The sequence below is a fragment of the Melanostigma gelatinosum genome (assembly GCF_949748355.1).
Source record: "Melanostigma gelatinosum genome assembly, chromosome: 24".
NCBI lineage: Eukaryota > Metazoa > Chordata > Actinopteri > Perciformes > Zoarcidae > Melanostigma > Melanostigma gelatinosum.
Window position 1 is genome coordinate 2,223,732 of NC_136657.1, and position 13,102 is coordinate 2,236,833.

The 13,102-nt window shown below is 41.3% G+C and overlaps 1 protein-coding gene across 1 annotated transcript in view; it reads right to left on the bottom strand.

Annotated features, from left to right (window-relative positions):
* Positions 1 to 13,102, bottom strand: part of LOC306797451 (dystrophin-like) — a 218,733-nt gene that overhangs the window by 40,625 nt on the left and 165,006 nt on the right. Inside the window, 5 exon segments of the mRNA XM_079296817.1 lie at positions 2,209 to 2,269; positions 4,262 to 4,325; positions 8,489 to 8,635; positions 9,486 to 9,757; positions 12,625 to 12,736. Of these exon segments, the coding sequence (XP_079152943.1) occupies positions 2,209 to 2,269; positions 4,262 to 4,325; positions 8,489 to 8,635; positions 9,486 to 9,757; positions 12,625 to 12,736 (656 nt within the window).

Genomic DNA, 13,102 nt, shown 5'->3' on the forward strand with positions numbered 1-13,102 from the left:
ACACTTTTGTCCGTAAGAAATAGAATAATAATAATTTGACTTGTCAGATGTGATTTCCCAAACACTGCTTCATAGTACAGTATGTTGCTGCCTCACACATAACTTATTTACATAAGGCACATATAATGTATCTATGCAATTGGAAATAGCAACTACTTTGAGGAAAACCCAGTTAGGAGGCAGACAAAAGAACTAAAGATAGCTCACTCCTTAAAGTTGACTTCATAACGATTCCATTAACACACCTAAAACATAACTTAACATAGGGCTGCGCGATTATGGCCAAAATCATAATCGCGATTATTTCGATCAATATTGAGATCACGATTATTTATCACGATTATTCATTAATTGTAGGGACAACATCTTTTTATTGCACTCACGTTTAAATGAACAAGAACACTGCTTTCACTTCCATGTTGTGCTACATTCTGGCTAATGTACAAATCTTTGCATTAGACTGGTCCTGATCAGTGCATCTCGTAGAAGGAAAATATAAATTAAATAGTATCAACACTTTTTACCCAAAATTAAATCAACAGAGCACTGCTTTCACTTCCATGTTGTGCTACATTCCAGCTAATGTACGTCTCTGCATCACTATGCGGTGCAGACACAACTCGAACGCACTCTGTGCATATGATTTGTTCTTGGTTAACATCACTTGCCCTAAATCCCAAAAACTTCCAGACAACGAATGATGATCCTTTTCGAGGGGCTAGCTCCTCGCCTGATATTTCATTTAGCTTTCACACGACACCCGTGACCGTCTGCTCTGTTGTCTGTCTCTCTACTTCTACCGGCGTCTGCAGGGTGCGCGCATGACACCTCCCATCTCTTTCGCCCCCTGGTGGTCGGCTGACTGTTAGTTGAGGAAGCGCTTGATTTGATATGTAGCAGAGCACGCATTTCAAACGTCAATATCGCAGACGATCATGCTCATTTAATCGTGGCAGCCAAAATCGTGATCGCGATTCAAATTTGATTAATTGTGCAGCCCTAACTTAACAGCAATATCGTTTCATATAAGTACAGCATTCAGTTCTGTTATAACTTAAAACAATTGTCTTTTGCTCGTCACACTTCCTCTAAATACAATACGCTAGCGTTATTTAGCATAAGAAGGGCTAAGTGACTTTTCCTCTACTAATAGCTGAAAAAATTATTATTTCTACTTTTTAGAAAAGTCTATAAACAGTAGAGAAGACTTGCTGCTTCGTATCCCGAAAACCCAACTTTTTACCCACTGGTTGTTAAGATAAAGATTTTTGAAGAGTTGATTATAATATTGTATGTTTTGTTTTCATGGTCATTCATATTTCTCTTGAACATTTCTGTAACCACTAGGAGTAAACATCCGTCCTTCCAGGACTTTCAACCAGTCGACACCACGTTGAGGTTTAGTTGCCTCAACCTAACTGTTGGTGGTTTAGTTGCCTCAACCTAACTGTTGGTGGTTTAGTTGCCTCAACCTAACTGTTGGTGGTTTAGTTGCCTCAGCCTAACTGTTGGTGGTTTTGTTGCCTCAACCTAACTGTTGGTGGTTTAGTTGCCTCAACCTAACTGTTGGTGGTTTTGTTGCCTCAACCTAACTGTTGGTGGTTTAGTTGCCTCAGCCTAACTGTTGGTGGTTTTGTTGCCTCAACCTAACTGTTGGTGGTTTAGTTGCCTCAACCTAACTGTTGGTGGTTTAGTTGCCTCAGCCTAACTGTTGGTGGTTTAGTTGACTCAGCCTAACTGTTGGTGGTTTTGTTGCCTCAACCTAACTGTTGGTGGTTTAGTTGCCTCAGCCTAACTGTTGGTGGTTTTGTTGCCTCAACCTAACTGTTGGTGGTTTAGTTGCCTCAGCCTAACTGTTGGTGGTTTTGTTGCCTCAACCCAACTGTTGGTGGTTTTGTTGCCAAAACTGAACTGTATTCAGTTATTTTAAGGCCAACCATGATGCTTTTCCTGATGCTAAGTAAGTGGTTTTGTTGCCTGAACCTAACTTTTTGTTATTATTTTGTTATAGTCACCCTGAAAAAAAGTCATTCGGGGCGACATAAAATAACCGGATAATTTGTGTCCTTATACACAAAACCAATAGATTGCATTTTGTGACTATGTCACGAACTGCAGTGAGACTGTGTTGACTAGTACTAACTAATTTGGTCAGAATTTGTGTGTAGACTAGTTGAGAGATCTGCTGGCAACAGCTCAGCTACTTACTTTATGTAATAGGGCACGTTGTTTGGGGAGACGCCCTGCTCGAAGGGGCTCTCTACAGATCCTGCTGATGAAGAGAAACAAAGGTCAAAACAACTGTACAAACTTCCCACACTATTAAACTTCTCACACGCATATTTTACTGCACAAGCAACATCCTGCAGGTCCAACATAAGCATGGACGTCCAGGAAACGTGTACACAGCAAAAAGTCTTGTGTAATGAAAAGTTTTCTTCAAAGTAATATATACATGATAATGAAAAACAGCAGAAAAACAAGAATTATTGCTAATTATCTCATTTATTATGCCCACAAGAGTTGGCACACCAGCCATTTAAGCAGACTGTGCTGTCTGGAAATTGTCAGCACAGTTGGATTGTATCTCGGACCAATCGGATCGCTCGGCTGAAACTACCCACTGTATAAGCGTTATTGTGCCCTACGGGTAAAAGTTGCTGCATATAAAAACAGAACGATGCTTCGCAGGACAACTGCCAGAACACATAGCAACACGGCAGTAAGATATGAAAACATGTACATTCTTACATCATCTCTCATCATCACTGTCATTTAGATTGTTCCCCTATCACCATCTCTATCCGTTCTGCTATATTTATTATTGCTTGATTATTAAGCTCGATGGAACATTCATATATGAGCAAATGTGACATTGACTCATAGTTCATTGACTCATCTATGTTTTGTCCTTTGATATCATGATATTTTATACAAGTGGTTGCTGTTTTTCCACCATCTTACACACTAAGTCATGGCCATATAATTTGCATCTGAATTTTTGGTTTCTTCCTTTTCTTTTTTTTCTTACAAGCCCCCCCTGTGGTTCCTGAATTGTAATCACCGCCATGAGCGTATGAGTGTTGTTGTGATGTTATCCGTGGTCTTGTAATTAAACTGAAGAGAATTGATGAGAGAAAGCAGCTAGCAGTTTAATGAGTGGCTCCAGGTGGACATCCTTAAATGAAAAGAAAAAAAAAAGTCTTACAGTTGAATACAACATTAATCTGCAATGTTTAATGTATGCCAAGAGTTCCTTTGTGTCACTTTATCTTGAATGCCAAGCCTAGCTCTGATTACTACATTACCTGTGTTCTATTACATGTTCTTAAAAGCGATTATTTTGTCAAGAAAAAAGAACAGAGTATCAATAAGAGCTCTTTGTGGCTTACATGGAGAAGCAGCGTTCAGTTTTTCTGCTCCACATATCTGGAACAAAGTCCCAGAAAGCTGCAGGTCTGCTGAGACCCTCAGCTCATTTAAATCAAGATTGAAGACTTTTCTGTTTGCTGCTGCCTTTAATTGAACCACATTCAATTCATATATTAATCAATTTCCTGCATTTCTGCATTTTACTACTGCATTTTATTTCTTACACTGTTTTTTAATTGTTTTTGAAATCTCCTTTTCTTTTGCCTTGTGTTTTGATGCTTTTAATGGTTTTATGTGAAGCACTTTGAATTACCTTGTTGTTGAAATGTGCTACACCAATCCCAGCCCAGCAGCACTAGCCAATCACAGCCCAGTCGGGTGAGACTAATTGTTGAGAGAATAAAATGTACGCTGACAAACGCAATGTTTAATCCATGTTTGTTCTTTGTGTTTTTGAAATGCTGGAGAAGAAGACACGACCTCTACTCTTTCATTCAATGCATCGATCATTGATGGACTTTAATCTTTAAGATGGGACTGTGATACGGATGAGAGCCTCGGCCGTGTTGGATAAAGCGCTGGGTCATAAAAACGAATATACAGGCTGCATTAACAGATCGATACGCCATCATAGGCTCGATGAGGAGCCTTTATATACTCTTTCCCTCTTCCATTATTCAGTTATCAGTGGCCTGTTGACAATCGAGCACTGTTCCACTCTCTCTCTCTCTCTCTCTCACTTATCACTTATCGAGTGCCACTGACAGGAGGTGGGTGCCTCACTTTGTCTAACACATTTTGTCTTTTCTCTTTCCCACACAACCTGACAGTCTTGTCAACTGACCAGACTGTTTCCAGGTAGGTGTGTGTGTGAGTGTGTTTTACTCACCGTGCAGAATGACAAAGTCCCTCTGAGCGTCAGTCAGCTGCTTCAGATGTTCATTGATGGAGATCTGATGGAGAAAGATGGAAAGAAATGCGTTTCGATAGACGGACGGATAGATCGATCGATGGATCATTTTATGGCCACAACACAACTTTCAGCCATTATGTTTCCTGAAAGTTATGAATAGCTTTAAAAGGCAATGGTGGGAATACAATGAGAGTGATGTTTTTTGCATGTATCAATGTAAACTATGACACATAATATGCCTCAGAAAAAAAAAGCAGCCAGTAGAAGTACATGGATGGGGAGGAAGGGGAGGAGGCACAAAGACAAGCATGGAAGAGATAATTGGATTTGTAGTGGAGGAATTAGAGGGGATGCAGTCTCCCGTGAGTCTCCTTCAGCTCCGAATGAGCTGTCTGTCTCGATGGAGTTGAGATGATCGCAGCAAATCAGCGCAGCTCTGTAGCTACACACAGTGAGGAGGGCGCTAAGCCCAGCGGGGGGCACACACTTTTCTCCTGGCTCACACATTCATTCATCCAAGGAAAGACTTTTTATTTCTAGGCAGATTTACAATATCTACTTCATGTGAGGCATCACTGCATCAGAAGAAATATGTTCAACAGATATCTAAACCCAAAATGTAACTCATACAAGTAACAAGCGTGCATAAATGTAAAGTGCTGTGTATACAAATGCACTCCATTCCATTAAATACACTTTGGGGTCCATTTCCATGAGCTGGCCCGAGACAACCACAAGAAATCACATCCACAATTCGGCGGCCACACTGACACTGATGTTGGTTTGAACTGCTGTTTCAAGTTCTTCATTATCAAATGCACAACGATTACAGAGAAGCATTCGTTCAGGTCGAAGCAGCAAAACTACAACTTCCTGGTTCGGTTCAGGAAAGAAAAGATGCTGGTGGGCGTTTCAATAAGCAGGCTAGTTTGTTACGTGACATAAGTTGTGTAGATACTTAATTTGAAATAAGTCAACTTTGACTTTTGATGTCCAACGGAACACGAACATCTGTCTCCTGGGTGGAAGTAAGTATATAAAAGGTTAAGTGACAATAACAATAATGTCAGCCATAGTTCATACGGTTTGAAGAAAATGCAAATACTGAAACAGCCTTAGAGGATGGCATGTACAACCACTTCTGTCTCTCTATCCCCACTCATCACGCCTTTCTAATCTGATGTATAATTCACATGAAAAGACATCCGATGCTTGCAGGCATGATTTTGGTGCAGCACTTGACAGCTCGCTGCATCCCGACCGTCCCCAGAGGAGCCGCCGTGTGTCGTCATCACTGACGCTTCCTGACCCCATGTTCGATGATCTAATGTTCCCGGGCAACACATGCAGCTCCGGCCGGCATGCAGACCTTTGGCAGACACTGATTAGTCACGGATTTTTGTTCCAGGAGGTAAAAAAAACTGAATTGGAAAGTGAATCATTGAAAGCTCATTGGCGTCTCAACTTCCTTCGATTGAAGTCCTGAGGCTGAGGGATGGGTTGTTATTACCCAGCCCGAGTGGACAGCTGATGAACCAGCCAACCGTTCATCCACACCCCGCATAAGTCGGCCATGATGAGATATTGTTGGTATGGACCGGGTGAAGATAATGAAGATATGACAGCAATGACCGGTCCGTTTTTTGGGATGGGTGGGGGCTTTGATGTGACATGAAACTAAACGATGACATTACCTTCGAGTCCACCTCACCCAATCCATTTCTGTCTGAGTTGCCTTTCCCCGTGTCCATGGTAACCTAATTAGAGTTGTACAAACAAGAGGAGCGGGATTGTTGAGGAGGAATTTGTTGAAATTACTCAGAGGGCGTGATGTCCCCGCACTGACCAATCAGCTTCTAGCTTTTAAGCATGACAGAACACTCTGAACCAACTAAAGTGACCTGAATGTGCAAGTACCCACACACACACACGCACGCACACACGCACTAAACGTGTACACTTGTACACATGTACCCAAATTTAAGCCACATTTACTAAAGCAGAAAACATGAAAGCACAAACACTTATGTTGGACGCGGAGCAGGCACACACACACACAGACACACACAGATCTGTCACCCTGCCGTTAAAAGTGATGGCAGAATTCCCGGGCAAACATCCCGCTTCCAATGAACCACCTGCAATGGAAACTGACTTTTGAAAAACTGGCAGTTAAATCCCCGTTTCTGTCCAAATTAAATACTTTAAAATTCCTTTCTTATCCTCTTGATATCAGCTCACGCGTGTCTCTGACTAAAAGTGAAGGATGAAAGTGAGAATCCTTGACTGTTATTCCTCGTTGCAGAGAATAAAGGCCATTCCTCATGTTTCTGTTGAATCAAACGCGCTTTTGAATTTTAAAGAAATACTTCACCTCCAAAATGATCATTCGTATCAATCACTCACTCTGTGTTATCTTGAATTCTTGAAGACAACTCTTTTTGAAGTATTTCTTTAAGTAACATACCTGCAAACTTGTCACTTTTCAGCAAAATTCTCCGTTTTCAATCAAAATATATCATCCACGTGAATCATGTAGATCCATAGAGATTGTTTTGGGGGGGGTCAACTGGCCAGCCAGCGTTTCTCAGATTGGAGTGAGCCGAGGAGAAAAGGTGATGTCGTGATCTTCACCATAGGACTTCTGTGCTTTAATTGGCTAGTACTGGTTGCCTCAACGTTTTCTTGGATGCAATCATTTTTCGTAGCCAGTGTCGCATGAGAGCTTGATGGAAAGAGAAAACTAGTTAGCCTTTGATGTGTCGAGTCTTGGCCAATCAGCGTGAAGATGTCTACAGCGTCTTCATTTCCCTACGTTAAAGTTGAATTGACATGAATTATCAGAAAGCCTGCAAGCAATTACTTGCACCGTAGGACGTATTGAGAGTGTTCCATTTCTGACGTGGGCATTTATGATTCACAGTTTCTGAAAGGTAGTCTCCCGTTGAGAAGTGCAGCTCTGGCCTGTCGCTACAGTTATAGAAATGATTGTATTATAATAATATATTCTTATATGTGTTTTCCAAATGGTTTTAGTGACGTGTGCTCTAACTGCAACAATACTACATCCAGCAAAGTGTGTCATTATTTCGGACCCCTTGTCGATCTTCTAAGTGCTCAGTAACAAAGAAGCCCAGCCAGACTCCGGACCTTAATCCCATAGAACATCTGTGGAGGGAGATGAGAATTTGAGTTGCCAAGTAACCCCCCCGTGTTCAGTGCAGCAGTCACTCATTAACCCACACAGTTGGATCTGATTGCCTGTTCTTTTTTAACTCAAAGTAGAATGAGGCGATTTCGTTGAGAGAACTTTTATGAACACGAATAATGAGGCCCGGATGGATACTGATGAGATGATGAGGTCAACGAGCTTAAGGAAGAGGAGGGTCCGTGTTCATATCATCGACTGAACGGTAAACAGACTATCAAAACGTACACGGACCAGAGAGAGTTAAGGAGCCTGCCTTCATTTCAGCGGTTGCTGATGCAGAGGTGTGTATAAATCACAGCTATTATTTTACTCTTGATAAACTACTTCAGCCAGAGTAGATTATCATTTTAATTTAATTAATTGAACTGGATTGAATGCATATTAATTGCAAATAGAAGATAGGCAACAATTCTAACAGCTTTACAGTGGAAGTTAATATGAAGACATACAGTAACAGGGTTCAATGAAAACTAATCACTTTATTTGTACAGGCGATGGTTCTCGCTACTATCTGTGTGTTTTTTTATGACTAAAGCTTATGAAAATGAGACATCGGTCTGAATGGGTTTTGTATAAATAAAGGTTAATAATAATAGAGCTCAAATACTGATTAATAACTGAACAATAAATTAGTTTTTTGCTTAAAGTAAATGTCTTATCACTTAATGTTCTTCTCAGAGTACACCAGAATGCTTTTAAGCTCATGCCCCGGAGAACCCAAATTTAAACCACAGTCAAATAATAAAGCACAAGGGAGCGACCGTGTGTGTGTGTCTAACCGCAGGTTTTGACTCGGAAATAATTGCAGAGTAACGGGAAGGTTCTGGTATTAGAGCTCTATGGGTGCAGACGGGTGCGGGTTTGCAGAACTGGACTCCTGCTGGACTCGGCATGGAGCTGTTAGAAAGAGTTAGTGATAGAAGTCTAGGGTAGCGGGACAAAGCTGTGGAGACTTGGAGATGAATGCATGCACAGCATCTGTGTGTCTGTACCTGGAGCAGCCTCCAGCGCGTGTTGAGATCGTCGATGCGGTCCAGGTTGCCAGGCGACAGCTGGATGTCGGGCGGACGGAAAGTGGACGCCAACTGGTTCATGTGTATTATGTCAACCTCAATCGGAGCGATCTCTTCCTGGAACTTCTGGAACACACACATACACACACACACACACACACTGGAAATGAATTGTCAGGCCGCTTGTATTGCGCTGCATTGTTTGCAGTGATGAGAGGACAGATGGGAAACACAGACAGGTTATTAGTAGCCCCCCCCGTTCAGTCGTTTCTCACCTCAACACCTCTAACAGGGAGAAACAGATGCATCCATCATGTAAACCCCTCTTCTTCTGCATGTTTAATGCTTGCTGATGTATGGAAAACACTGACAGGCTTAAGTAGGATTAATGCAACTATCGCTACAAGTGTAACTGTACTGGTTGATAGATGCAAGGTGGGCTTACTCTTCTATGTCTTCCATGAAGCGTGCAGATTCAGGGGCCGGAAATGCACATCTGTGACTGTTACATATGTTTTTAAAATATAATGTGGGAGCATTTAAACACCAATGAATCATTATCAAATCATTTTTTAGATCTTGGTACAGTTACAACAAACGGGAGGAAAGTAATGTACTGCTGTGGATGGGGAAAAAACGTCCAAGTGTTTGTGCATATATCTATATAAATATATATATATTTAACAACTATATTTACAATATTTTCATGGCTTTGTACATGGCTGTCAAAAAGAGGCATAAGGAGTGGTAGCACAGGATTCCACCTAGCTTCGTCCAAAGCTCAAATTATTTTACAAAATTCATGCAATGACACGACGATCATCTAAAAGTCACCAGTCTCTCAACCATGATCTCACTTGCTTAGAGTCAATGCATCTATTTCGTCCTATTTCTCTCCCTTCACCTCTCGGGGCTCCTTTAATGATTTGATGCCACATGCTGTCCAACTTTTGAAGTGAGCGTTATTGGCTCTGACCTTGACTCTGTCGATGTGCTCCGGCAGGGAGTTAATCAGCAGGTAGTCACCAACTGGTTCCCACGCCTCCTTCACCATGTCGGCCCGCCGCAGCTGTCCGTCCAGCAGGTCCTCCGCCTCCCGGAGCTCCATCAGCCGATCCAGAGCCAGCTCGAGCCTCCTCTGCCAGTTGGCCGAATCGGAGTTGAGCCTGTCCCACTTGACCATCACGTCCTCGGCTTCTTTGCGCAGGACTCGCCCGACATTCTGAGCACGCTCCTCGGGGCCGATATCTGAGGGTTGTGGTAAGAAGAGGTACTGGATTAACATCGGTGGACAATGAAAGCAGCAATTTGTATCCTCAAAGGATGTGGCCACACATCTAGAATCTCTTATTTTCTCCACCACTACGTCTAATATTTAGATTCCACATGTCCTGATGAGGAGGAAAACCGGTGGTTCGGATGAATTTATAGCAAGCAAAATGTCATATTCTCAAAAGCACAGTCGATTCAGCTTTCTAGGCGTCCCCGACCGCCGCCGGTTTGAAGAGCAAACTACTTCCTATGAGGAAGTACATGCTTGTTAGCAGAGATGGGCAGTATTTATATTACTTGTATTTGAAATACGTATTTCAAATACTTGAGTATTTTGTAATTTGTATTTGACAGGGCCGATAAAAATCGAACGTAATTTGTAACAAAATACTTTAGAGTGGAGTAATTTTGTATTTAAAATACTCAAAGTACTTTCTCCACAAATCAAAAAACAGTTCACGAGTTCAGTCTTCAGATCTTCAAGTTCAACGGATTGTCTGTCAAGTTAAATGTGTTATCTGAGTGTGACAGATGTCAACTCGCTTGATGTATAATTGATGTCTGGGTCTGGCTACAGAGCCTATTGTATCTACATGGTGATGGTTATAATATCAAGCTCGATGCTAACATGCTAATGACGCTAGCATGCTGTCTAGGCTAGTGCATAGCCAGTGTTTAGCAAGTTAACTCATCAGTCGAGTAGCTAGCTATATAGGAAGAGGGAGATTGGGAGCTTGTATGTTCATGATAACCTTATCAAGAGACGTCTGACCATCTAATCTTGCACTGTATTATAAGTTATGCTGTATCTTCTCAATGTGAATGTCATAATGCCATATCAATTACTGGCAGATAATATAGTTCACAGTTAGCCAGGCTATGACAGTAGATGTCCATTTGTTAAAAAATACATTAAATATCCAATTTATTTTATTTAAAAGGCATATTATGAAAGTATTCTTGTTTTATTACTTCATACATTCTACAGTTGGCCAGGTGGACAACATGTCTCAGCAAGATGATGTTCAAGAAGGACCATCAACAAGCACAGATGTGCTTAGTTACACTGACATGTCTGTGACTGTTCTTCCTTTTTGTGGGCTTCACCAGAGCTTTGTGTACATATAGCCCAAACCTGAATGCTCTGCTATACCAAATTGTGAGAAAGCGTAAAATCCAGAAAAAAGTATTTCCTGTATTTTAAATACAAAATACATGTATTGTATTTTGTTACATTTTCTGGCACCAGTATTTTGTATTTAATTTAGATACATTTATTTGAGGGGTATTTTGTATTTTGTATCTAAATACATTTTGATGTATCTTTGCCCATCTCTGCTTGTTAGCAGCTGGAGTTCACCCTGTCTATTCTGTGTTCTCCGAGTGCGTTTGAGTTTGGCGGCTGAATGGGTTTATTTGGGCCACAGTTAAAGTTCAGCTGCTTTCTACGAGCCTGGTAACCGAGCTGCAGCCATGGTGAACAAGGTGCTGCAGGAAAGTCTGTGTGTGTGTGTGTGTGCGTGCGTGCGTGTGTGCGTTAACCCCCATGTGTGGTTGTTACCAAGCCGTTACTAGGGTCCAAAGGTCTGTTAAATTCACTTCATATTTGCCTTTTATGCAGGACTTCAAGTGCTAGAGCTGATCCTGGTGCTGCTCTGCTAATTAATGAGCTTTTATTCCCGTGTTTCCACATTTGAATGGCAGGTGTGTTCAAATAATCCAATCTAAATAACGCCACAAAAGAGCTTATGCTTACACCGCTTACGTTCTTAATCTATCATATCGATGTATCTTTTAAGGGACAGTTCATCCCAGAATCCAAAAAATATATTGTCCCTCTTACTTGCAGTGCCATTTATCTATGGAGTCAGATCAGTCTCAATAATTGCAAATGCGCACAGAAAGACTCACAAATACATTTCAATGCACACATAAATAAATTACAATTTATATAAATATAAAAAAAAATCAAATGTATTTCTGCATTTGTATGTATTTCTGCGTGGATTTTTTTCTATTTGTTTGTGGATTTGTATGTGTTTATTTGTAGATCGCACTGCATCTATTTGTGGATCGCTACAGATGTATTTGTGGGTTTTTTAAGACTCTCCTGACATGGCTGGATTCGCAAATGCGGTTTTTTCAACATTCTAATTGTCAACCAATTACATGAGCGCAGCTCCCTCCTCCCCTCCCCACGAGGCTGCTGCCGTTACAGTGCGCAATTTGCGGAGGCGACAGGTCAGAAGTCATACAAATCCACAAACAAATAAAAAAAATCCACACAGAAATACATACAAATGCAGAAATATATTTGGGATTGTTTTTTTTACATTTATATAAATCGTAATTTATTTATGTGTGCATTGGAATGTATTTGTGAATCGTTCTGCGTGCATTTGAGAGTCAAATTTATTTGTGAATCTTTCTGTGTGCATTTGCAATTATTGAGACTGCCCTGACCCCATATTTATCAATCTCGATTGTTTTGGTGCGAGTTGCAGAGTGTTAGAAAGGTCGGCCATAGAGATGTCTGTCCTCTCTCCAATATAACGGGACTCGACAGCACTCGGCTTGTGGTGCTCAAAGCGGCAAATATAAAAACACATTTGAAAAAGTCATCAGCAATGTCTCTTTCCAGAAATGATGACCCGGCTACTGAAGATAATGAGTAGTCGGGTCAAGCTTTGTTTTATACTCGCGCCTCAGCAGACGGCGCGCAAGCTCCGAGCATGAACGGAGGCGTTACTCTCCATAAGACCTCCTGTTTCAGAACACATTCCTGCAGCATCCTCTATGCAGACCTGTCCGCAATCAATTCTTTTTTTGGAAACATGTGTTACCCCTCTGCTCAGGTGATGGTGTCTCCCGGGGAAGCTCCGACAGAAAGATTCCCACATCGTCCAGAGCCTTGGTCACAACTGGCTCCTTAGCTCTCAAGTCCTTCCTGAAGCCCTGTGCAAACACACACACACACACACATACAATGAATGTTTTTTACTTTTATTGAAAGTGGCATGATGTAGATATTATTGTGGTCATTTGAGCTTAAGACCTCTGCTTCAAGGATGCATAAAACAGCCTCAGGAGTCAACGTAGCCCATTGCGTGTATTCTGTGCACAAACATTGTTGGACTTAAGTGTCCCGTCAAACTAAAACATGTCTGGATTTATTATGCAACGCTTTGACTGAAAGCCTTTTCCCTAATGCATTTCTGCGAGAACTTATTGTAGTTTTACACATGAAATGACAAAATCAGCAGAGCCAATCATCGCTTTTTTTTGTTTTGCATAAAATGTTTTTCCCTTGAACCCTTTCCA